At 40.6% G+C, this 27,326-nt stretch overlaps 2 protein-coding genes across 2 annotated transcripts in view; one reads left to right on the top strand and one right to left on the bottom strand.

The window, feature by feature from the left end:
• LOC136423536 (retinoblastoma-associated protein-like) overlaps nt 1-27,326 on the bottom strand; it is a 45,311-nt gene that overhangs the window by 14,528 nt on the left and 3,457 nt on the right. The window lies entirely within an intron of this gene.
• LOC136423157 (adenosine receptor A2b-like) lies at nt 1,565-27,255 on the top strand. Its single transcript, XM_066411205.1, has 2 exons — nt 1,565-1,927; nt 23,838-27,255. Exon 2 carries the CDS (start codon nt 24,996-24,998, stop codon nt 26,196-26,198), a length of 1,203 nt encoding a protein of 400 aa, XP_066267302.1. The 5' UTR covers nt 1,565-1,927; nt 23,838-24,995; the 3' UTR covers nt 26,199-27,255.

The following is a 27,326-nucleotide window of genomic DNA, read 5'->3' on the forward strand; positions in this document are numbered from 1 at the left end:
AAGTCTTGTTTCATAACTGTCAGATAAAATTATAAGCCCTTGTCTCCTTACAATACTTTTTAAAATATAAACATTATAAGTGCCTTTGGCAACAATGTAAAAATACCGATTGCAAATGTAGGCAGAGTTACAGTAGGTACTAATTGGGATCAAGGGAGGTCGCTGCCAATTTTGAGGACCAAGGGCATCCAGGGCCTTACCAGGATGGTCATCGGATCTGATTATTATCAGCTGTCCACAGAAGACCAGTATTTAGAGAAAGTCTATTAGTAAGTGTTTCAGGGGCTTCTAGAATTCTTTTAGAACACATCTTTGACACTAACTTAAGTGGTTTCTTTTAAAATATTCATAATCTTTTGTCGCTAAATTGCTTGATCTGTAGTTTCTTTGTAGAGATTGGAAGAGACCAAGAGGGCGCCCCAAAATAAGATGGAGGGACAATCTAACTAAACACCTGGGCCCTACATGGCCAAGAACCGCTCGACAGAGGAAAACTTGGAGTCTGACAAGGGAGGGGTTCCTCCAAAGGAGTGATGATACCCTGGATTGATGATGATGATGATGTAGTTTCTTTGACAGCTGTGCTAGCTTTAACCAATGACCTATAAAATATTCTGAACTGAAGTTGTTATTTTGACTTGAAATTGGTACACAATATCACTAAATAAATATGTAGCACAGAAGGAAAAAAGCAATGTTTATCATTATCCTACTGTAATTTATATTACTATACAATGATGTATGTATGTAGTGTATATTGTTTTCTTGTACCACTTTCTCCTTTCTTCTAAAAGCCATGAGCTTGAAACAATGATCTATACACTCAAGACTTAGTCATGTCAAGCACAGTTTCCAAGAAATCCTTCTCATATTTATGATTCATACAGTGGCTGAAACATAAGCTGTATTATTACAGCACAAAATGGCTATTGATGACTTATTACTTAGGTTCACATTCTGCAATATTGCAGAAGCATATAGGATAACAAAGCCGGAAATAAAAACATATTTCCTCTCACGGGGCTGCCAATCTGTCATGTGTTCATTCACCACATTTCAGTTGGCGATAATTCTAGTTCTATCAATTTTCTGCTTCATGCGAGAAATATTAGCAGTATTCCCCATTGTAGAAAGTAGAAAATGAACATAGATGATGAAAAGATATCCGAATCAATAGAGGCATTGGTATAATAAAACCAGCTGTTGCCATACACCTGTGAAGCTTAACGTGTATTAATAATAATATGGAAAAGGCTGGTTAATAAAATACTGTTTGGAAAAATTGGAACCTTCTCCCATAACAATTGGTAAAGACTCATTTTCAGCCTCGAAAGCTACTGATGATAAAACAAGTTTTCCCATTTTCAACCTTAGCCTGTAATTCATGGTCAATGTCTAACACCTAATATCATTTTCCAAAGTCAAACAAAATTAACGTTACATTTTGCAGAATAATTGAAAGCAGAGACCAGTCAATTTTGATTGGTCACCAAACACTGTTATTACTTTCAGCTTGCCTAGAATAACTTCCATATCCTATGAGGTGACCGGAACGTATGTCCTGTGTGCCCACAGTCTGGTGAAAATGAGGTCTGTCTACTCTTATATAAACCAATAATGTTAGCCGTCCTGTGGTCATCCTTCTTCTCAGTCAGTTTTAATCTCAGACAAACAGGTTCAAGGTGACAGAGCCTCCTGCGGTCGGACAGCTTCAAGCTCAAAAGGCTCCAGCTGGGAGGAGAATGTCTCTCCTTAAATTGGAGGGATGAGGGCAGGGTAACCTGAGACAGAGTTGGCAAGCTAAGGGGACTTTATGTGTGTGTTTTGTGCTGTCCAGTCAGGCTCTCTCTGTTCTGGTGGAGAGGTGCTTTGCTTGGTGACTCCCTATACAAACCATTGGTGGATACAGGCATAAGGTATTTTGAAGGTAAGATTTCTTTTCTACATTGGCAGGGGTGCTACAGTTTTGAAGGAAGAGTGTACTTGAAATCTAAAGTAAAATTGGTCTAAAGGAGATTGTTGTTCTTGCTACGTTTCCCTCAACTTCTTATCAGAAATCCAATAGATGAGTCTGACAATTACAGCATACGGACATGAGTGCCCCAGGCACTAGTACTTCTGAGAATCTGCATTTGTAGTGGCGCAACCGGTGTAACCTGAACCCTTTACCTGGTTATGTCTAATCAAACAACTTAATTGTCACAACTTAATAAAGCCCTGCTGCAAGTCTCAACACATGAGTTCAATGCCTTCTGATAAGTCCCTAAGTCCATACTGGAAATTTTAATTCGTTCCCTTCTAGTGACTTTGTAAGTTTGCTTCATGTTGGTGACACTGTCATGGCTATCAAAAATTTTGCTTTAATTCATTCTTTATTGAATTTTTCAAAGAAAAATGACAAACACAGTGAGGGAACAAACGATCCAGCGGGAAACGATAAGCCATAAAAAATATAGAGAGAATGGCTGTCAAAGCTTGTGTAGGATTCTGGCAGCTTGGTTCTGTTTTACTTTGTCCTTGTTTGTTTGTAGGTGGGTTAGATGTTCGTTGGTTCATCAGGTTTGGACGATTATTGATAAATATTTTTTGAGAGTCCCATATTATTCTGGATGTCTGGACTGTTTGCCTGTGGTCACCAGTTTACAATAGTCTCCGAGGATTTTGTAGGAAAGGCATTCTTATACTAGGTAAGAACTTAAAACTTTTTGTATATTATCTTAAGGCTTATATTGTTCCTCTCCCCTTGAGAGTGTCAACATTGGTCTGACGGCCCGTTGCTACGTGACATCTAGAAAAAACAAACAAGTCACATTTTGGTGGCAAGATAATTATTTCATAATTGATTATTTCTCTCACTCCCTCTGGTGGAACTCAAAGATTTAGACAAACTGTAATGCTTTTTGACACTAGGATCAGGGCTCGAAATTCATTTGGGGAATAGAATGATACACTGGTGCACCTAACCTAAACGTTTAGGGGCACAGAAGAAATTTTGTGTGCACCACATAGAATAAATGAACCCAAACTCTATGGCTTTTTGACACTAGGATAGATATCATATCCACCAGATAGATTGAATGTTCCAATAGAGTCATACCGTTAATAGAAGATTATGACTTATAATCACAAGAATGCACCCCTCGAACTTGAACTTAAGAGGGACAAGGCAAGTTCAGACTCCTGAACATCAGGACTTCCTGTAATATGATACCACTTTTAACTGGTGACTTTAAATCTGTTCCATCTGATCTCCACTTCAAGGACTTCACATTGGACCATCAACAAATTCCAGAGGCTCAAGCTTAAAATAAGCTCAGTTTCCAAAGCAGTGGGGTCCCTTCCAAGACAACCAATCGAAAGTGACTGCATGAATAACTAACATTGCAGGTTTTGAAGAATTCAAAGCTAAAGAAACTTAAGATATACTTTCCTGTTACAGTAGTTTTGTAATATTTGTCTATAACTTTTCCCCTTCACAAATAACAACTCACAGTAATAATAGTTCTGTTGTGAATAGGATAGTTTGCGAGTGTCTCTACTGTATATCTTAGCCATAACCAGGGTTTTAAATCATATCTTTCATGTTTGTCATCTTTGTGAATGACTTTCCTGTATGCCTCATAACCAAGGAGGTATCATATAAACACGGGTTGAATATCATTCAAAAAGTAAGCATCAGACACTAAGAGCCTGGCAATAAAAATAACTATTCCTTTAACTTGAATGTGTAGAATCAATTCCGTTCACTGATGTTACCCCCATTAACATCAATCCGCCGGGTTTCATAAATCCTTCCCTTTGAAAAACAGTGGGTTTGAGAGATCTCTAGTGCAGCACCCCCAAGGTGCGCACAGTTAAGATATATTGGAGTGTATTATACTGGGGGAAGTTGGGTTGGAGATCAGTTTGGACATATCTTTTCAGGGTGGCAGATTATGTACCCTGGTGGAATTATACTTAGCAGATGTTATATGGACGTATCTTTTCAGGGTGGCAGAATGATGTACCCTGGTGGAATTATGTTAGCAGATGTTATTTGTGTAGGATAGAAAACTCTACAATCATTCAGCCGACGGGGACGCCTTAAATGACAGCCACTGGCAGGGGTTCCCATTGGGTATACTGTTGAATGATGGTCTTATCTGCCAGATGATAAGTGTTGGGCAATGCTCCAAGGTTTGGATTGGCACAAAGAATTTGAGGTTGCTTTATAGAGGGCAAACCACACAATGTGAATCTCAAAGATAATCATTTGAGGAAGGATAATCTTCAATTATGGAGAAGGCTGCCAGCTACTAAAAGTTATTGGCAACACCAATTGTATGTCTATAGGGTCTTTCCAAGTACTGTAGAGTAATATAGTTTGGATATTCCCCTAGACCTATCATATTTTGGTGAAACAAATACATTTTTGGCCAGTCAAAATGGCCAGTCAAGATTTTCTTTCCAGAGCAATCTGTAATGTACTTTGAATCTTTCATTTTTCTTAAAATTATGACTGAACTTGTAATTTCTGAAATCAAACATTGAAATGGCCATCATAAAAACTAAATTGTCTTCTTCTTACTGCTACTGAATAGTTTTACACAATTTATTTCTATGTGTCTGATACCCTTTAAGAAGAAGAAGAAAAGCCTTCAAATCCTGTCCACCCCTTTATGAAAATAGAACATCCCACACTGGCACTCACTTTCCCGAATGCAGGGACCACATCCCTCCCCTTCCTTGAACCCAGAACTAGTTTCCTTAGACAGGAAGGTGGCAACTGCTTTTTTTAGAACAAAGTTCCCGACAGAGAGCAAAAATAGACCCCTTGGATCTGGCAGCAGTTTTCGGGTCAGTTAATCAGATAAGAGGATGGTTGATCCGGAGGACCCATAGCAAACATCCGCTAAGGTTTCGCATATCAAGGAGCAACAAGACTAGTGCAAGTACTTGCTGGATAGCCTTTGAAGCATTTTCAGGTAAGAGACAGTACCTTGCTACCATATTGGTGCTTTTGTTTATTTTGCCATTACATGATAACATCTATCTATCTATCAAGGTAAACTACTTTTGTATAGTTTCATCAGGTTGTTAAATCAAACTATACAAGGAGTAAACGAATTTATTAATCCCTGAGGAATGTCGCTTAGCTGAAACTAGTCTAAGATACCAAAATGTCGGCAGATCTCTTTGGTTGTGTAGACACCAGTCTGTGCATATGTCAAGTTTATTTCGGCAGACAAAAACATTAAGAAGTGTTATCTTAATTCCCTTCGAATTATTCTTATCTTACTATTTACATGCAGCTGATTGTAGATGAGTTATGGTTGAGTCAGTATGTAAAATCTTTAGGTCTCTCACCCATTTTCCCTTCCCTTCTTACCTGCTTTTGAGGCAAAGTCAATATTCATTATTCTCCCATGTCTAGCATGGGGTTTGCGGAAAAAACTGGGCTGTCTACCTGGCCTGGCTAGCTGGCCTGTCTACCTGGCCTGTCTACCACGTCAGGCTAGTAACCCAGAAACTCAGAAACCCCCATTCATATCCCCACAAATTGTGAGGCCCCAGTGCAGCCGCGCCCCCTAGCGGAACGTTTCCAAAGCACACCCGTTACGCTGGGCGCGTCACAGCACACGCCGATCGTCATTCGAAACCGCGATTTTCGTCCCCTCTTCTTGATTCCTACGAAGTTTACATGAATTGCTTCATCGTCTGAAAACGAACCTGTTGTTACCATCTCATGATTCTATCCTTTTGTTTATGTTATCCAAAGGAACTCTCGAAAACTGCACTGTTATTGTACTTGTCTATGTAAGTTGTAATTTTTTTTCCAGAGGTGATGTTTAATATTAGCTTTAGCTAGAGTGCATCACCTCTGTGTCCTGTATATTCTTCTGTTGTTTAATAAAATAAAATAAAAACTGCATTTAGCGAAGTCACAGACGTCGCTGATCACCATCTTACTTCACGTGACCATGTTCTTCAAGCTTGCTTCACTGGAGGGCGCTGTTTCAGAGTAGAGTAGAGTTGCCTCTGAATACATCGTTGTTGACAGGTTGTATCAATATCTAACTTGGAGCCACCATTTTACGTCTCTTCCGGCTCCAGCGTAGACACCCTTCCCTAACCGGTGTCTCCCAGTTTACAGGGGCATCCCGGAATTGAGTATCAAACCCAACTTGTGTGAATCTCAATGCGTAAGTTGTGGGACAGGGTGAAGTTGCGAACACAACGATACTAACAGTTTAGATAAACAAAGGAACCATGTGTCTTACGGTTGGGCCAGCTGTAGGCGGGACGCGGACCGGAATATGTAACGTTCATACCACGTGGCTGTCGGCGGACGTTGACAGACTAAAAATTCATACATTTCCGGTTCATGTTTACTGTCTGCTTTGAAACAAGGCTATCTAAACAAACTATCTTAACACAAATACCCAAATAGGTATCTTAACACGCACGTTTTAATAAACAAGAAGGCTAAGTTTTTGGAAAATAAACATGCCTTGAAACGATTATGGTGTATCTATGGTATATCGTTTTATTGATATTTGATACAATGTTACACTATAATACGTTCTGTTTCTAACCTCTTTATTTTTTCTTGAAATAAGGTGAATGCAGAGTTGTTGAACCTACAAGCACGACAAAACAATGTCTGGACGCTGAGATGACAATGACCTTTATCCTTGATCCTTGATACGGCCGTATCTGTCATGCCCTGTCCAGAAAGCGGCCACGATCGGTGTATATTTCACAGTGTGCTGATTACACGGAACATAACGTAAACGGACAGTGAACAGGCCTAGGGTTCCTTGTTTTATCTAATACATAGAAGAAATCTTTATTGACACGACAAAAGTACAGCGACTTTCGTATGGTCTTCTACAACTATACATGCAAAACAAGAAACAATGGTATACAAAATGATTAACCTCAGTACATGTAGTCTGTATAACTCCAGCTGTCCGGGGGTTTCTCTCCCCTCGCCGTTACAGGCGGCGGGCGGACACGGGGCTTGGTTGAAACCAGGCTACAGTACATGTATATGGATACTTCACTACATGGGGCGGGGGGGGGGGGGGTGTGTGTGGGTCGAATGCAGAGTTGATGTATGTAAGTCTACTTACACTTTCATGTCCATTTCATACCAGTCTCAGGCACGAGTGCCATGTTTATTATCAGCTTCTGCCAGAAGGTGATAATAAACATGGCACTCGTGCCTGAAACGGACGTGTCTGTCTGTGCGTGCGTGCGTGCAACTTTGCTGTGATGGAGATATAATCCGTCGTGTTGGTTGACAGATGGTTCAGGCGCCGGTGACAACATTCCCATGTCTTCAAATTACACGGGTAATCATTTACAGGGGCAAAGAGTAGACCGTTGTATACTGCCAGTCTGTACCTTACCTGGCATGTGGTAACTTGGCGCCACTAGAATCCCAAGTACGTAGAAACCTGACCCCAACCCTGTGCGTTTATTTCATAACAGCTTGTGGGCCGGTTGAACGAATAAACAAAAAAGATGGGAGACTTTCGTCAGAAGTAGACCAGAATGACAATGAGAGACGTACGTCAGAAGTTGACAAAATTGACGATATCTTTCTAGCATGTACCATGTATACATATATGTTTCTATAAAACGTTTTGACAGTCCGACGTATCCACGTTATCATAAGTAGCGCAGGCATTAAAAGCCTGGAGTTTTCGTTCAGAATTCAAAGTCAAATTAAACCAAACAGGAAAGATATTTACTGTGATAATCACTAACAATATTGCAAAGACCGCAAGGGAAGATTGTGCCCCGATTTCTTTTCAGCAAACTGCAGGAGACTCATACGGTATTTGTGTACGGCAAATTACGAAATTGCTCCATGCAACAGATGAGAACACACAGAGCGCAAAGGTAATAGTTAGGCCATGTGAGACCTGGGTCACAGTGTCAGCTAACTGCCAGGGGGGTAGGGAGGGTTCATTATTTGATTCACATAAGGACATTGTTATCTTACAGCCACACAAGAACAAAAGTATCAAACTGAATCAAATCTTTAAAGACTAACAGGCACAAATTCAAGCAATCGTTACAATGAAATGGAAAGTCAAGTTTATAAACAGTTGGGAAACTGGGAATCAGAATCACATTTTTTAGATTTTTGAAAAGAACACACATAATGCTCTCAACTCAAACAGTTCCAGTACTACAATGAAAAGGAAAGGAACATTTTAGTAACTCACATGTTAAAAAATCCCAGTTTAAAATCTGTATGTAATATTTTGAGACCACGGGGATGAATTGTAAAAGAGAAACTTCGTGGTAGTGGCCAGGTTCTGAAAACAGATAGGACATGTACGAAGCTAATGTTTACAGGTCATTCTGCTTCGAATCAATATAATACTTTTTATCTTTTTTATAATACTAGTATGATGTGCTGAAAACAATATCTTTGATTCATATTGATAGAAAGAGGATCTTCGGGGATGTGGCCATGTTCTAAAACAGTTAGGCCATGGCTGAGGCCTTTCTATGCGAAAATAGTGAAGCTCCCCCACTCGGAGTCTAGAAAGCCCCTTGTGGGAGAAGCTTCCCTATTTTCTCATAGAAAGGCCTCAGCCATGGCCTAACTATTACAAAGCATACAGGTTTGCGGGTCTGCGTTATAATGCTGGATATTGGCGCAGACGTTATAGAGGAACTTGTTGCTTCGTAACTGGGATTGATTTCAGTTCAGTGACAAGAAGGCGGGGCCTCGCCCAGGCTTTCTGGCGTGGTGACCGGGGGGTGACCTGGTGCACATCCTGGGACAGCTGTCCTGGGATGTCCCCGGCGGACGTACTAATTGGAACAACATACGGCCTGCAGTTCACAGCGCCCTGCCTGGGTTAAACTTTGCTACAAAAAAGCTGTTGTTTCAAAGCAGACGGTAAACATGAACCGGAAATATCAGTAATTTTTAGTCTGTCAGCCATGTGGTACATACGCCGGTCCGCGTTCAGAGGCAACTGAAACAGCGCCCTCCAGTGAAGCAAGCTTGAAGAACATGGTCACGTGAAGTAAGATGGCGATCGGCAACGTCTGTGACTTCGCTAAATGCAATTTTCGAGAGTTCCTTTGGATAACATAAACAAAGGGCGATAGAATCATGAGATGGTAACAACAGGTTCGTTTTCAGACGATGAAGCAATTCATGTAAACTTCGTAGGAATCAAGAAGAGGGGACGAAAATCGCGGTTTCGAATGACGATCGGCGTGTGTCCACCAGTAACGGGTGTGCTTTGGAAACGTTCCGCTAGGGGGCGCGGCTGCACTGGGGCCTCACAATTTGTGGGGATATGAATGGGGGTTTCTGAGTTTCTGGGTTGCTAGCCTGACGTGGTAGACAGGCCAGGTAGACAGGCCAGCTAGCCAGGCCAGGTAGACAGCCCAGCTTTTTCCGCAAACCCGTCTAGCATGGGCATGAGCATATTATCACAGCTTATCAGTCCCCAACAACCGAGGTCTGAGGCTGAAATATAACGCCTCCTTTATCCTGATCCAGAACTGTCTATTACCATCTGGTGTGGCTTACATCAAATCCCTGCTATTCCGCTAGTATTACATGCATGCAGGAATGCTAAAGGTCTCTACTCAGGCATGGATTAGGATGAACTTTTACTGTAAGTAAATAGCTTTGTATATGAATGAAGGCACTAGAAAAGAGTCTAGTTGTAAAGAATCTTTAAGACTAGTGTGGTCGATGAAAGGAACCAGCCGATAAGATCTCAGCAGTCAGCACCTGAGACAGGCTCCCAGACAGTGTAGTCAAAGACATCTGATCAGTGCATGCAAGAACACTTGGCAGCTGTGAACCACTGATGAGTCACAAAACTTGAGTACTACGTAGAGCTTTATACTATTATAGCCTATTTTAGTATTCGTCTCTATTCATTGTTATTGTTTTTCACTACAGCATGTTATAGAAAGAAAAAAGATGATGTACATGTAGGCACCTATTACTGTAAATGCAGAAATGTTTGCGGTTTTCGCGGCGACCGTTTCACTGCGAACTTAAAACCACCGCGAACATTTTTGTCCAATACTGTAGCAGTATGTGACTATAGCGCTGCTGCAAACTTAAAACCATTGCAAACACGCCATTTTTTTTAGCTCATAAAAACCATGCGAACTTAAATGCATTTACAGTATTACAAATCCTGCAATCAAATGTATCTCACACTTGCATTTCAGCTAATCCATCCTAACCAAATTTGGTAAAAGCTTTTTGACAGACATAATCTTATCAGCTTCTGCAGAGTTTGGACAAGGTAGTGTCACTAGTAGGGTGGCAAGGGTACTTTGCAGAGTGTATGTATTTATCACTCGTTAATGAGTCGTTATAAAACTGAATCACATTCTACCCGTCACAGTCCGCAGCAAAATCGATCGGCTGACAGGCATGTGAACGCTAAATGACATATTTCAGGGGTTTTTCTAGAAAAATTGAATAAGAGGGAGCACACACAGGCGAGGGAGCGAATTCTATGTGTTTATGGAAGAATTAATCGTTGAGTGAAGGCTGTCTGCTAGATATTAAGCTAAAATCTGAATTTGACAAGGGGGCACTGGGCTGAAACAAGAGGGCACAGCGCCCCTCTTTCCTGATTTAGATGAACCCCTGTATTTGATAGTGACACTTTCGGTGTTCTCTCGGTCATAGTGAAATCTTTAGAGATTGGTCGATGTTCGCTGGTCACCGAGCCCCGTCCAGGGTGTTTATGGGAATAAACTTGCCACTTAACATATAAGGACTCCAAAATGCAAATAAGGTAAGAATTTCTAAAAATAATAATAAACCAAGCTAAAGCATATAAACCCCCTAACAATGATAACGTTGGGTAATATAAATTCGCGGGGTACTTAAATTCGCGATTTTTCGAAAACGGCGTATTTAGGGATATGTGCTACATGCAAAATCAGTTATAACGCCAGCAATGCAAAGCAGATAGACTAACGTATTCAGAACACTGGCTGAAAAGCTTCGATAACCATGCATTAGAAGTTGGCGACGTCAAAAACTCTCCGTCCCTTATTGACAGAGTCTGGGGGCTTCGTGGGAGAATCACCCAGCACGGTTGTTCGCTGGTTTATAAGACAAATGTCACATCTCCTGCCTGCTAAACACAATTATTTATAAGACAACTTATTACAATCTCTTTTGCTAACCTGCAACTGGATTCTAAGTGTGATCAATCATCAAAACTCCTCTCTGTTGCTACAACCTACGGCACGTGTATTTTCCCGCCGCCATATTGTTAACCAGAATCCTGTTGTCAAGCAGACGACAAAGGTTTGTGAGGAACACTTTTTTGTCTAAATGCTGCGTGTGATAGTGGACTGAGGAAGATATTTTCCTCAAAGTTTGCTCCTAACACAACAAGGAACACATGGACATAGTAGTATTACCATTGCTACGGCATCCAGCTAACTTTCCATGAATAATGTAACGTTACACGTTGCCCGATGATGACGATGGGCCGACTTTGAGTGAAGTTCTACCGACTCAACACACGGGTTGTTCCCGAACTGGCCTGATGTGTGCGGTACGGCCGTTTTTTCGTGTATTTTTTTTACTTGGACACGTCTATATCCATAGCACTCTCCTCAAGCCAAGGATGGAACGAATAGCTGCTGTATAAAATGTGATTAGCGGTAAGATATTCAAGACGAATCTTCTCTCCCGAATTAATGTGCCCCCCTGTCCGACAGCACCTTTATTGTGCGTGCGGCGGACGGTAGTTTCAAGTTGAAATATTATGGTGTCAGCACGACTAGAGACAAAATCTACCGTATATATGATTAGTGCAAAGATAGTACATGATACTGACAGAATTATAGAAAAAAAGGATGGTTTATTGTTCTGCTAGATTGATTTCAGTCAACCATTATCGGAAAAATCCCGAATTTATGTTACCCAACGTTACATTCTTCTTCAGATCTGATTTATATGTATCTGAGGGGAAAACTAGTTCTTTAAGCTTCTGACCTAAACTATTGATTTTTGGACCCTTCTCTTCCACCAAATGAGCATCGGTCACATCAAAGCTAACATGCACATCATTAGTTCGCCTTCCCTTGAGTCTCTCTGAATGTATATGAATGACAGTTCATGGCATCTTTGATTAAGTCTGTGATATGTCATGCTCAGATTCTTCCTTATCTCTAAGCTAGGATAAGCAAAACAAAGTCACACATTTCTACCATCTGTCCTGTATACATAATTTACTCTTCCACTATCATTGTCCAATTGCAGTTTCATTATAGAAAGGAAATATGAACACATAACTTACAAATTGTACATGTACACGTATCTTCATGATTTGTACTGCTGAGCCTACTACTTAAGTATTTACATGAATGTGTACTCTCATTCAGGGATCATCTAATAGTATGTATTTGAACAACCTTCAAGTCAGTGTAATATTTTGTAACTTTTGCTAATATTGTAATAAGACATAAAATAGATTCACTGCCGAGAACAGGAGTTTATTGTATCCATTGAGTCTCGTTGTTAATTTGCGCTTTTTTTGGTAAACAAACCAATAAACCTTTAAAGAAATACCACTGCCAGTACCAAAGTCTATAACTTCCAAGGTCACTAAATAAAACATGATGTTGAAATTCCGGCTTCAACCCACTGTAACATTGGAGTCATAATAGTTGCTGAGTCACTCAGACTAGAATGATAATGAAACACATCAGGTCCATCCGAGGATACAAAATGGAAATCTTTCATCTTTAAAAGACCCGACAACATACCGTAAATCATGAAATAGTTGCAGTGACAGTTCACCGGTTTACACAGTTTTCCCAGTGAGCTCTATTTGTGAACTCATCACACTGCAAATGTGCTGTCTTATTTTGCATAACCACTGTGACAGTAACTGTAGTTTCAAAGAGAAATCTTGATTTTCACCTTGCCACTGATACTGATACTTTATTACCTCCATTAGCTATCATACAGTGAGTACATTTGTATGTAGCTACTCCTCCTGGAGTACGTCAAACATACGTGTACATCTGACAGACTACATAAACTTACTACATCATTATCACTAAAATTAACTAACTTTGACACATATGCCTTTAAGTTAACATCTCCTGCCTAAACCTGCTCTGAGCTGCCGTTTGTATCTGATGTGGCAAACTGTTCCACATAGATATGGATCTGTACATGAAAGTCTTTTTCATGGCATTGGTTTTTGGTTTCAATAGTCTGTATGTGTTTTTGCTGGTATTCCATGTCTTGTAGCCGTGCTGATGTGCAACACAAAATTTAAGCGCTGCAGTAACAGTCTAATCATTTCCACAATCTGCTGACTCATCAAGTTCTAGCCACCTGTTAGAACATAAAACTGCCTTATCTTCTTTGCCTTGAAGGCTTCCTTAATTAAAGTACCCCCACGTGTGTGTAGGAAGGAGACAGGAATTCTGTTATAGCCTGTCCAATTTGCCAAGGGTAACAACAAGTTACCTCAGGACAAGGCCAGGTGCTTCATTTCTTTGGTGTTGATAGGTACAAGTCTGGAGGGACATGTGATAGTAGGTATCTGGGGAAGGTTGATTAGTTGATGCTTGGAGCTCTGTATAGTGTATTCTTCATCACCATTTGTTGTGAAAGTACTGGTTAGAATTGCAACTACAACTTGGTTGTAAGTCTTGACCAAAATGTATTATATCTTGTCAACAATTATATAGTGCTCAGAATGCAACACAAGTTAAGTACGACAATCTATTTTCAAAGGCAGGGAAGCAAAGCTTGAGCACCCAGCTTGATCATCTCAAAGTGTGGCTTTGAATTTCACAAGTTGGTCGCAAAGTTGTTTGACTTAACTGTTCTTTCCATGCACATTTCTCTCACAGGCCCTCTTGGCAATCTTACAGATCACATATCTGCTTTTGAAAGGTGCTTTGCAATTGCCTCAAATCCCATTTCCTTTGTATTCATATAGCACTTCTAATCCATCAATTTGCAGCCACATTATGCGACTTAACAACTCATATGACCAAATACGTTACCACAAAGCTTCAGAATCTATTAGCCCACTATTCCCACACATGATAAAATCACTTTTTCCAGGTAACGTATATTAACCAATATAAGGCAGAACTGAATGTCGTCCTTCAGTAATGTGACTTGCTGATAAAACCTCAAGATAGTCTTACAAGCCTCATGCATATTTGCTTGGGATGAAGATAAATTGCTGCAGAAGCTAAGGGCCATTAGAGGTACACAAAGGTGTGATAGGAAATTGTCACGACTCCTTAAAGATATTCAACAAGTGTCGACTAAGAAGTAGAAGAGCCTCAAGGGGTCTCTACTGTGTGGGAGATACATGAAGATTACCTTTGCTGTGGGCTATCTGACTGTATAATTCATAGTTTATACAGTCAGTTCCACATCAGGTTGGATACTTAAAAGTCACCTCTAATGAAAAATAGCCCCAAGACAGGGGAACTTTTACTCAGAGTGAACATTTGATGCATTATACATTGTGGATGTATCCTTCATGACTTGAATGTGTAAGAGAATGTAATATGCAATTTATACCATTTTCCCTTTCTAATGTATTTGGGGTTAAAATAGTCACCTTTTTCTGGGCTTACGAACAAGCATGTCAAAGATGGAATTATCAGTACCTGTTTTTCTTTAACAGCAGCACCTTCGCAAATCAACGTTGATATTAAAAAAAGTGCATCAAATAGCACTAAGGAGTTTAAGACAAGAAGCCATACATGTTACAACCACATTAACACATTAAGGTACTTTGAACCCTTTTAGAATTTCCCACAAGACATCATAAAGTTGGTTTTGACATGACTACAGAAAGCTCAACAATCATAAACCTTTAAAAAATACATTACATGTCGTACATGTAGCTAATGTCAAGGCCTCTAATGTGCTTCTAAGCAAACATACGTATACATGCCTGTGCCAAAAGTGATGCCTTAAACCCAAAGGACATGATGAAAGATGACTACATACCAGTAGATACTGTATGTAACTTCTGGGTAAACAATAATGATACTAGTCTAAGGACAGAACTTGATAAGTTTTTTTGTTGGAGTCTCTAAGAGACAATTAAACAAGAAGTAATGAAACTACACAATGGCTTTGTCAGCATCTGTTAGTCTTGCAAGATAATATCCTACCAGTCTTTACCAACTCAGCCCATAGCTTAAATCAGACCAACTCAGCTCAACACCTTAATGAACTCAGTCGAACACCCTGACCCAAACCCTAACATCTATCTGTGTTGGGCCGAGTTGACTGGGCTGACTTGCTAAAGGGCCGAATCGTCCTGATCCCCTATGGTACAGTACACATCATGGTGTAGTACATCAAGCACTCTCTTTACATGAGCCATGGGAATTCCATAATCAAAGCCTTACTGAAGCTGACAAAGGGTAAGGGGAGATGTCTATTGATTTTGTGGCTGTAATGAATGTGAAAAAGTCCTAGGAGTGACTTTTACACTAGAAAGGTTTCATGGATGGGGAATCAAAAGTAACAGAAGAAGAATGTAAAACGAAACAGTATTTGTTTCTTCTTCATCATCATTATCATCATCATCATCATCATCATCATCATCATCATCTTTCCTCTTCATGAGGGTGGGCTGTATTGTTTCTTACTGCCATAAAACAAGTTGTTCTGAGGAACTCAAGCCATTCTAATCAATAACGTCAACCTATTCTCGTCTACTTAATTAAAAGGTAAAGACCCCAGTGTTGTTCTTCCACCTCTGAACTCTACTTCCTGTCACTTCTGCAAGTCTGACCTGTGCTGTCACACCATTTTCCCACTCACTTCCTGACATCCACTCTACTGACTGTGTATATGCAACTACAAACACATACACCGAAAACCAAACCCCATACAACAATCTCCATAGGTTTTTTTTTTTCAAGTCTGTTTGATACATTCTATACTAAACATAACTTGCTCTAATATCAAACTTGTATCTCCAGAGTCATTTGGGTGGTCTTACAGAATCTAAAGCCGATGTTATTGAGTTGCTGTACCCTGGAAGCTGGGCTCGTCTACCATAAGTCTTGTCTGACAGGTAACTACTCCCATATGTGGGGCGTACTTCTGTCTGATGTAGGGCTACATGTTCTCCGGCCCCAAGTGCGCATGACCATGAGTAAAGCTCTCAATTAAACCACAAATTTGGCATGCAGCCACCTGACCAACCAGAAGTTATGAATTTTTAAATCCTGCATGATTGTACACATGCATGCCCAATGTGAAACAAAGGGCACACCTAAAAGGAGTGGATTGAACTTGAAAAATGTGACATCTAAGCCTTAAGTTTAGTACTTGAGACCAAGTTTTGTAAATCTGCCAAACTTGTACTTTATTGAGCTACACTTCTGTAACCTTCTTGCATCAGCTGTAATATCATGATGGCAATTATATTCGAAAAGCTAATAAAAATACTGCTTAGACAATTGAAGGGGCTGGGGCGATATCTATAAAATCCTAAGCAATCTGCCACTCAGAAAAGAAAGTGGAATGAACGAAGTGGATAAAAAAACTTAAGTTTGACCCCTTAGATACATTCTGAGTGGAATGGTCCAGTAACAAACTTATAAGTCAGAAGACAATGACCAAAAGGGTGAGTGTTTGACAGATTTTTACTGACTACATTGTAAGTTACACCCTACTTATTATTCCCCTAGGGTGCTTTGTCCTTAACATTTCTATGCTACTAGATTTTTGTGGATAAAATGGGGGTGAAAAATCACTGCTATACACTGTCTGGACATACCGTATCTCACTGGACCAAGCTGACATGTTACTTAACTCTGGTAAGTACAATAATCATATATGACGGAACGTTAACTTTGTAGTTATGTTCTGGGTTCAAAAATTCTTTCAAAAATGATTAAGTGACTGATTTCTGTTTACAGATAGAGCAAGGTTATACATGTACATGTACATGTAGATGAAGCATCCTCTGTGTACACAATTGGGAACAGTACTACGTACTTTCTGCTTCTTGTTGGTACAGCTAGTTAGAAGTGAAATGTCCCTAGTTGGGATTAGGACGATTCGGCCCTTTACCAACTGCATTCAATACACTGCTCAATTCGGCCAGGGTTAGGGTTAGGGTTATGGTGTTGGGCCGAGTTGACCAGGGTGTTGGGCCGAGTTGGTCTGATTAGTCATGGGTCGAGTTGGTAAAGGCCCAAAGTGTCCGACATCCACCGTAGTTAAAATAAAAAAAAACATGAATGTTGTCTATGGTTATCAACCATTATACACATGATACAAGCCTTACAGTACCTGACCTACTAAGAGAGGAACACATTATCAATAGCATGTATTAGACATGCACTATAAACTGTGCTAGAAAGTCAAGACAAAAATGGCACAATACATAAATTGTTTGTCCGTCAAACACGCAATTGAATTTGCATGGCCAAACACAAAATGTCATTGACAAAGTAAACCAGCACCTCCCACCAGCACCCAATCCAGGACATGAAAATACCCATTAATCTAACTAATGTGACAATTACACGGCTCATTTATGACTCCTAAGCCATAGCTAATAGCTAACCCAACCCACCAGTGCCTATTTTTGGCAACTATATTGGCAATTTACTTGACTGTTCAGACATTAAGTCTTTAATACATTTATTTGTACCGGTGCAATGGCTAATGGGTAGAGTGTTCGCCTTCCATACAGTTGGTTGTGAGTTTGAACCCCGGCCAGGTCATACCAAAGACTCATGGTACATACTGCTTTCTCTGCTTAGCACTCAGCATTTTGGAAAGAGTATGGTAGATAAACACACACCACTACCAGTGGACTAGCGCCCTGCTGTAGTGACTTGCACAAAGTTGTGTGGCCCAGGGCCACCGAAACGGAGATGGGCGCCGCCTTATGCACCGTCTGGTGCGGGGAGGACTTTAAGCTATTAGATGTATGAACAGAAATCTTTAAGTTACCATTTCACCTTGACTTTTTATTCTGCAGTAAGTTTACCTAAGACCACACCATCTCAATCTATTGGTTCTCATAAAAAGATCACTGTCTTACACAATTTAAGGTATACGAATCAACCGATAAATGCTCTTATTTTGGCACAAACAGTTGAAGAAAGTCCTAGTCTTCCTAGTTGTTACAGTTACTACAGTGTTCTATCTATCAATGTTAAAAATGTGATGACTGGTATGTATGCCCTGTGGCAGGTGGTAGCATTTAGATCTATGAAAAGATGCTTGTTTTTACGATCTATTTTCATTTATACTTTAATTTTGTATAATGCCTGCCTGCCTACTCCAATACTTTCCTACAATAGTCTGAGAACCAAAAAATAAAACTGGTGCAGCCTCCACAGCTTCCATCATCATAACAAACACCCACCCAAGTTTATACACTGCAGAGTCATTTACGAAGCTTTCTGTCCCAAAGCAGATTATGTATCTCTTCGCTCTACAGTAACCCAGATTACCTGTACTTACTGTCATCACTGTAGCATGCCTATGGAGAGATTACGCAGTTATGTCCAACAGATCAGGGATCAATACACACGCTTTCTGGATAATAGATGCTTTAGACAATTTTATGACCATCTAGGGATTAAAAGTCAAATTTCCCAACTTTGATACAAGATGTATTTCAGAGGTAGGTAAAGTGGGCTCGTCTCCAAGCAGAGGTTATGGTCGGGGGGATAGTAGTGGTCATTTTCTTTCGTCTGCCACCCATAGCCTGGTCCCAGTCTCTAGGGTCGGCTTAGTGATGTTTTACCGGGCCAGTCAGTTTCTGATGGCCTTTCTACCTCTGGCTGCCATCATACTTCCGCTACACCTTACATCCGCTGCCTTCCTACTTTCCGCCGCCCCTAGAGACTGGCAGGGTGTCAATACGGGCCTGATTCCAGGCGCATCAATCTGATGCGCCCAATGGGAACAGAGCAGACTGATCTAATTATTCCACTGAGCTCTGATTGGCGCGCCAGGTTGGCGCGCGTTTTCAGCTGTTCGGTCCCTCTGCTCATTACCATATATAACATGGCCGCCATCTAAGACGAGCGACGCACGCGCGCACCACAAGGCTGCAGAAAACATTGTTTCTAAGGCTCTCTTGTTGCTAAACTAGCTTAAAATCTGAGCTATACTGGGTCCCCAATGCCCCTCTGATCTCATGGCTGTCACTCTGGAAATTAGCGTGAAAGGACAGCTGTTTACAGTCATCTTCAACATGTCGCTATCAGAAACGTGACCCAGGCAGTACAACAACAATACCCGTGAGATTTTCGGGGCGGCCGAGCAAGATCTTGATTATCACGATATTTCAGTTTGTATGGATTGGAGAATTGGGAACAACAACCTTTGGTATTTACTTGTGCTTCTAAACAAGGTATAGATTGATCCCTGGTGAACACAAAAGAGCACATTGCTACTGAGTACATGATGCAACCAAGGAGGTTTAATCAACTGACATGTTCCGCTAGCCAATTATCCTACACAAACAGATCCTGATTCGCCGCCGTGGGCAGCGCCCATGTCCAATCGCGCTGTCAGGCCGCGAGACACCCGGCGCTGGGAGGGCCATAAATCGAGAGGAATTAGTACAGCTTCCAGCCATACCGTCGGTGCCGAACTAATTAATCCAAGGCCGTAAACAACACCCCGAGCGGCCTAAGCTGTCTGGGCGGGTGAGGGTCACTCACAGTGCCGTAGAGATATCGGGGAGGCACCGAGGGTATGGATTCCAGGCTAGCCACCCAAAGATGAAAGAAGTTGCGGCCACAACTAACAAACTGCCCCTTCCCCCCGACTGAAACCTTTGCTTGGAGAATAAAAGCGGGTGACCTAAGACTGAAGTGCAGCGTAACGCTTTCTTGATTGCTGGATTAGTTAAGCAAAGCATACTAGGTCAGCCGACACGTACCCTTCTTGATAAAATGTGCTGTCGGGTTTGAGTTTCGAGGCTAACCTCTGACAGGCATTCTATAAAACTGCCTGATTCCCAAGCCAAGGACACAAAATCTAATTTCAATGACTCACTTAGACTTTTAATGGTCATGTAATTAACATTAATCATTAATGCTGAATAATTGATGTTACGGTAACATATTGTGACTAAAAATAGACGGCTCCTCCTAAGTCTCTTATTTTTTTATCATTAATAGGTTGTGCTACTAAGGGCTTTAACTTCTAACCATAGCTATTGGAGTATATTTGTACTTTTTTAAGGGTTTGTATGAATATATGCCAACCAAACATTTAGATGAAAATTGTACCTGTTTGTTAAACCATTAATAAAGGCCTTTCACATGCCTTTTCCGTGTACCAATCATTGGCTGTCTGGTAAATGTTACAGACAAAAACGTGACCAGTTACTCATCCATATAATGTTCAAACAAATTAAGTGTATTCTGACTTGAGACTGATGGGTGTAGCATCTGATTTATATTCCATATGTTTCTTTCATGTAAACGGCCTTGTATTATTCAGGCATGTTTACAACAGTATCATAACATAAGGCATAAAAAGAATTGTATCATTATAAATCAACAGAAGAAGTCACAAAGGGGCAACAAAAACACACAAGGGCACACCATTTCTGATAATGACTACTCTATGTGAACATTAAGTGTTGCTTTGCTTCCCCAATGCTAGTTTTAAATCCCCCATATTGTAGATCCTAAATCTTTTAAATGCATCATCGCTTCATCTCAGTCTGAGGTTGGCCGCTTTACCTTTGACGGGCTGTATTTTTCTGTCAGCAGTTGAGCTATCGGAAACTGGTAGGTACAGTCACTGATGAATGGGCTGATATATATATACTGTTATGATCAGTAGTGTTTTATAGATTATGGTGCTATAGAAAAACATGTCTGCGCAAGAATATTTCACGTCTAAATGATCTGTGCAGCACTTTGGGCACACCAGGAGGGAAGTTCGAAAATGTTAGTTAAGACTAAGTGCAAAATCAATGTGTATCATCCCCATCCCTTTATCCCTTAAGACCACCAGGAATCGAACCTGTGACTTCTAGTTCTTGTCTCCGCTAGCCTACATGTAGCTACCAGTAGTAGGTTTTATTAATTGGTATATTTCGTGACCCTTTACAGCTTCCTTTCTTTGTTAAGCTGGAGTTGGTTTCTTTGCTTGCCTGAACTTTGGAGCCGACTAGAGTGTTATGATGTTACCTGGTCACTCAAAACACGACCAAAAATTTCCACACAAACCAGGATTTCTGTACACAAATTATTAACTTAATCACCAAAACTACCACAACAAATCACTTTGAGCTGTGCTTGGGGATGATTAGAACAGGATTAGCCTGCTTCTAAATATAGATCAATTGGCTTTCTTGTCTTTCAAGTCACGTGAAGCCTCAAAACTTCAAGTCGAGCATAAAGGAAGTCTCCTCTGTCTAAGCTCTTACGGTGCATTCTGTAATGTTAAGTTTATGCACAAGTCTATCACCATCAAATGACGAACTTCAAGACGTTTCAAGATGGATGCGACAGGCCGAGACAAAGTAGGATGATGCAACGTTTTGCTCATGGTACCAGAATTTGTATTTTGTCCTTGTGAGAAACTTACAGTTTAATTTTAGACTTGAATACGATTTTTATTGATCCAGTCATCGCTGCACGTTGATGTTGTTGCTCAGCTTAATGTTTTTCCTCTTGGAAGTTTCAGATACAGTTCCCTTTTCATTTGTATGAATGTTTTCTGAAATATCATAATGTTTTTCTAAATAAGAGTAGCACTGCAGTTTCTCTCTTGACTCTTCTATGGGAATGTTATAATTACAATCTTAGTTCTTGTGAATGTGATTGTGACAGATAAGTAACATATTAAGAAGACACGGTATTCTGTTCAGGAATTCACATATTTGAATAGACTGCATGTCCTTGCAGTATCCGTAAAGATTTAGACTAAAATAATTGCTTGTTGTTTTCTGAAAAGATTGCTCAGTGCAAGGCCAAGAGAGCACTTCTGGGCACTGAACTAAGTTGGTCAAATTTTAAATTATTCTTGATGTCTGTCATGACATTGAGCAGGGTTTAAGGTATTCCCAAATGTAGAGGTTGGTGCAGCTTTGAACTAACTGGCATAAATATTTGATCACAAATGGACATGACCGGTACGCTGACAGTTAAGTGACTCATCACTGGGATATGTCACTTTATCCAGCACACCCTGAAGAGTATGAAATATTGACAGAAAAATAGCCAGTGGCAAGTTTATGTTCCCCGTCACTAGAGAGAGTGAATGATACCTCAATAACTCTCACTACTACCTTTCTACATTTTTCACAACTTTGAAAAGTTTGTTGGACTTCTGGTCACTTTTATGAGATTTTAGTCTTTCTTTCATAATACTATTAAATCAAATGGCTACTTACTGAATTTTCAACATTATTCTTTGAGGCCCTTATTGTATGATGTTGAAAAAAATGTTTTGCTCCTTTCTTTACCAAAGCATGTGAGTTAACCTTAAGCTTACTACAGTTTGCCTAGTGATATTCACCTAGTACAAATGCAATGTTGTTGTCAGTGACATATGAACGTGTTGAAATCCTCGGAGTTGTTTAGAAATTGGCTTTATTCTGGTCTGGATTAGACATGCAGATCCATAAGTTTTGGTCATTTCTTTACATTAAGTACGTATGTTGAGTTTACCTTAAGTTTATCACAGTTTGCCTAGTGATATTCAAATGCAACATTGTTGTCAGTGACATATGAACGTGTAGAAAAGCAGGGATTTGTTTACAAATCGGCTCTGTTTTGGTCTTTTAATTAGTAGACATGCAGATATGTAAGTTTTGGTCATTTCTTTACATTAAGTACGTATGTTGAGTTAACCTTAAGCTCACAACAGTTTGCCTTGAGTGATATTCAGCAAATGCAACGTTGACAGTGACATATGAACGTGTAGAAAACCTGGGATTTGTTTACAAATCTACTGTTTTGGTCGAGTACACATTTGTACGTGAACGAGTCACTGCCTGTGCGTGACTTGTTTCATGTCTTGGTAAAACATCAGCCTGGTCTTTGCTGATAATCCTAGAGGAAATCCTTTGGATAATCACCCTTTATCTTTATCCCTCACTGATAAACGGGTGCAGTCAGATGTGCAAAGGTTAGGTGTGGCAGATTGTTCAGTGTATAACCAGCTGCTTCCGCGCCACGTGCCTGCAAAGCTGGTGTGTTACGCCGAATGGTGGTTATACCGGCTATACAGATACAGATAAACTGTCACTTCTGCTTTGACCTTCTTTTCTATGGCATTGTCAATGCATCAAATTTGCACTTGTTAGACATTATGAATGAAACCTGTACAAGAGATCACCTCTACATATATTATAAGGATCATCTGGTCAATGTGAACACTTTTTGGCGGTTCCTTAGATAATTTTTCCAATTGACACTAACATTCAGAATCCTGTCTATAGTGACCACCTGTTGACATAGACCATATTTTATTGGTCACTTACCCAGTCTTCTTGCCTAATAATGGGCAGTTTTGACTGTAGAGTTAAATATACTTCAATAAAATTGTACAACAAGAAGTAAACATTCCTCTTTTCCTTCTACATTTTGTTTTTAACATGAATAATGCAAGACAACCTTATCACAAGAATGACACCCACATGAAATATGATACCTGAAATATGATACATTAATATTCATAATGGTTAAGGATCACTTTAACATTCCATATCTTCCGTCACACATCAAATACCATATGGTGTGAAAGATGGTTTCTGCCACAAACTTTGACAACTTTTTTCCTAAATCATGATTTTCTCACAAATGCTCTTCTTTGTCTTGCTCACTAGATGGTTGCCATAGTGACAACAGCTGCCACGCCCATCCCTTTACCGAGCTGGTAAGACAAGGCATGGTGGAATAGCAAGAGAAGCTCACAGATTGGTCAACAGTGACCGGCAACATACATGTGAAGGAAACTGCTGTTGATCCCAGTCTGACTAAGGCTATCTTAGCAAAGACTTCTTTCAGCAAGATACACATCAATCCAGAAGAGGAGCCACAGCTGCACAACGTGCACAAGAATGGACACGGAAGGGTAAATTCTATCGGTTTATCCTGAGACAAGGCAGCTCGTGGTTTGGCAGCCCTTCTCTTGACACGATCTTGACGCACCAACTGCCAGGTTTTATCACCGCTAGGACAAACATTTGGACAGGAGGGGTCAGGATGCCAAATAAAAGAGATGCCACAACAGACAACGTACACCAAGGGCACTGTGGGACATAAATCAGTACGTCTGCAGAGAGGACCCTGCTCTAGAGAAACAAGGAAAGACACACTATCAATATTGAAGTTTGGATGACAGCAAAGCGACATCCAAGTGCGTGAGGGATACTGGATTTTCTGTATTTTCTGACACAAATGACAGCAGTGTTTCCGAATTATTTGCCTCGCACACACACCACCATCAGTTCCTGTCACTTGTCCTTAAGTGGTGGGAAAACGTCTGACGTCAGATAATTACTTGTGAAAATAAAGCAGGAGAGAGTCCAGGCCTGTTCACCCCACCATCCCCACAGGAAGAGCAACGACCTGTAGGTCAATCAATGCTACTCTCTCTAAATGGGCCTGTGTCCCTCAGAGGGCTGCATTATAATTGTCTCCACTGGGAGCTCACAAAGAAGAGGTGCGTAGGTGGGTACCACCAGATTCTTGTCTTTGTGATGGATGGAAAGACGGACGTAAACCTGAGTCACGCCCTGAAGCAACAGTCGAGCAGGATTAGCGGATAGATCGGAAGCACGCAAGAGCGACTTCTGGGAGTTGGACTTCTTTTTTAAATAGCTTGAACGGAGGCATTGAGCAGAATACAAAGAGGACAATAAATGCAGAAAGAGTCTCTTTGGATGTCAGAGAGGACGACAGTTGGAAGCAAAGGAGAACCGACAAGCATTCAACTGAAAGAATCGAAAATCAACACTTCGGAACGGACAGAAAATCATATCATGGCAGGTAATGTCACAGGATACAACCTGACAACCTACGAGTGGTCCACTACAGATATTGTGAACATAACAATTGAAATTATCATTGCTGTTGCTGCTGTTATTGGAAATAGCTTTGTCTGCATTGCTGTGTATAAGAATCGCCGCTTGCGCGGAACCACCAACTACTTCATCGCATCGTTGGCTGTAGCTGACATCTGTGTGGGACTTCTCGGTATACCGTTCTCGATCATAACCTACCTGCGACTACCGGACAACTTCCACGGTTGCCTGATGATGCTTTCTTTCATCATCATCACCACGCAGAGCTCGATCTTCAGTCTCCTTGCCATCGCGGTGGACCGCTACATCGCGATCATGAACCCGTTACGGTACGAGTACCTTATGACGACCAGGACAGCCCGCTGGGCCATCGCCGCGACATGGAACCTGGGACCGTCCCAAAACGGATGTGCGTTCACAGACGTCATCGACTTCAACTATTTCGTCTACTTTAATTTCTTCGGCTGCGTGCTGACGCCACTGCTGATAATGGGCTTCATCTATTCCACGATCTTTTGGTCGGTACGGAAGCAGCTGCGATCGATCAAGAGCACCGACATCACGACGTCGGCCATCGAGAAGAAGAAGAAGTACTTCAAGAAGGAGGTAAAGGCTGCCAAGTCGTTGGCGATCATAGTGGGACTGTTTGCCGTGTGCTGGCTGCCGCTGCACACGCTGAACTGCATCACCCATTTCTGCGGAGGCCTGTGTGCGTTTCCGTACGAACTCCTCATGACCTCCATTCTTCTCTCTCATGCTAATTCTGCGGTGAACCCCGTCATCTACGCCTTTCGGAACCGGGACTACCGGAACACGTTCAAGAGCCTCGTCACCACGTGTTTCTTCTGTTGTCCGTGGACGGAGAGCATGTTGAACGTGTCAGACCAGTCAAACTCCGGGGCAGAATCCAGACACAACCACATTCAACTGAATGCCTTCAATCGCTCACAGATGAACTTGATACACGGGGCCCTCTCGCAGTCAAAAGCATCAGTCAATAAACTGAACTCTCGTACCCCCTCCAGACAAAGCGTACTGCAGGGATCCACGGAAAAGGTCAACCACGAAAACTACAATGTGGGTAAAGTCTTGAAATCGCGCCAGTCTGACCTAAGTTTGACCTCGATAAGCACAAATCAAATCAATGAACTGGAATGTTAACCTTCGGCCTGCTACAAGTGACACCATTTTTCTGCCTTGTCTACTACTTGGGACATTCAGCAGGACAGGGGTTAACAAGCAGTTGGTCAACAACCAACATATCTATTTATTAGTAGGATATTTTAAACAGTAAACATGCGCTACAGTGTAGCTTATCTGAAGATAGCCAAGATGTCCAATACTGCTATGCCTGACTGTGGTAACCAAGTTTGGGTAAAAATAAGTGCAACAGAATTGACACCATTATACAAATATATGCTTTATGCTGGCAAAAAACATTTTTGAAGACTTTCAAGGGCAGTATCATATATGATGACTTAAAGAACTAAATGGATAAGAAATCTAAATCATGCTGGGACCTGTACATGCATCATTTCAATTTACTACAGGAGTACAATGTAGATCTAATGTATGATTTATTACAATCATTGTATCTGCAAATTTGACATACAAGCTAGTCACTACCACCCCACCCACCCCTACTTCATAAACACATTCCTGCAACTCTGTGTATAAAATCTATCAATTAGCCATTTGTAAGATAAGGACAAGTGTGAAACTCCTGTTTAAAAGTTGGCGGGCAGTTTTGCACTGGCAAAACAACTCCTAGGAGGATACTCTAGACTTTGGACTTTTCAGGGACATGAACTTTAGATTTTAAAAAGTTTGGGCTATGTCTACAAACTTAATGTATTTGTTGCATGAGATGATATGTAAACAAGTTGGAAGCTGTGGCAAGAACTTAACCTGTGTTTATAAGTTACAATGGTATTTTTTTGTATGAAAGTTGGACAACATTATATTGAGAAAACAGCCTATGCTAAGATAAACATACTTTATTTGCTATTAATTCTTTATTGTCATATATTTGTACAATACTTCAAACTCAGAAAAGGCAGCTATGTTTCATACATTTTTTTCTCATTTCTTGACTCTTTTTTTTGGATGTATAGAAAATATGGGTTAATTTATTAGAATTATTCTAGGAATATTTGATAAGTTAGGACAGAAAGAGCAAGAGATTTATCAATCAATAGAGTGCTAGTAAAATAGATGTTGTATGTTTTCTCTAAAGTTATTGTCAGATCTTGAATGTTTTGTGATTATTGAATAGCAGAGTTCATGTGT

This window comes from Branchiostoma lanceolatum, chromosome 17 (assembly GCF_035083965.1).
Source record: "Branchiostoma lanceolatum isolate klBraLanc5 chromosome 17, klBraLanc5.hap2, whole genome shotgun sequence".
NCBI classification, from domain to species: Eukaryota; Metazoa; Chordata; class Leptocardii; order Amphioxiformes; family Branchiostomatidae; genus Branchiostoma; species Branchiostoma lanceolatum.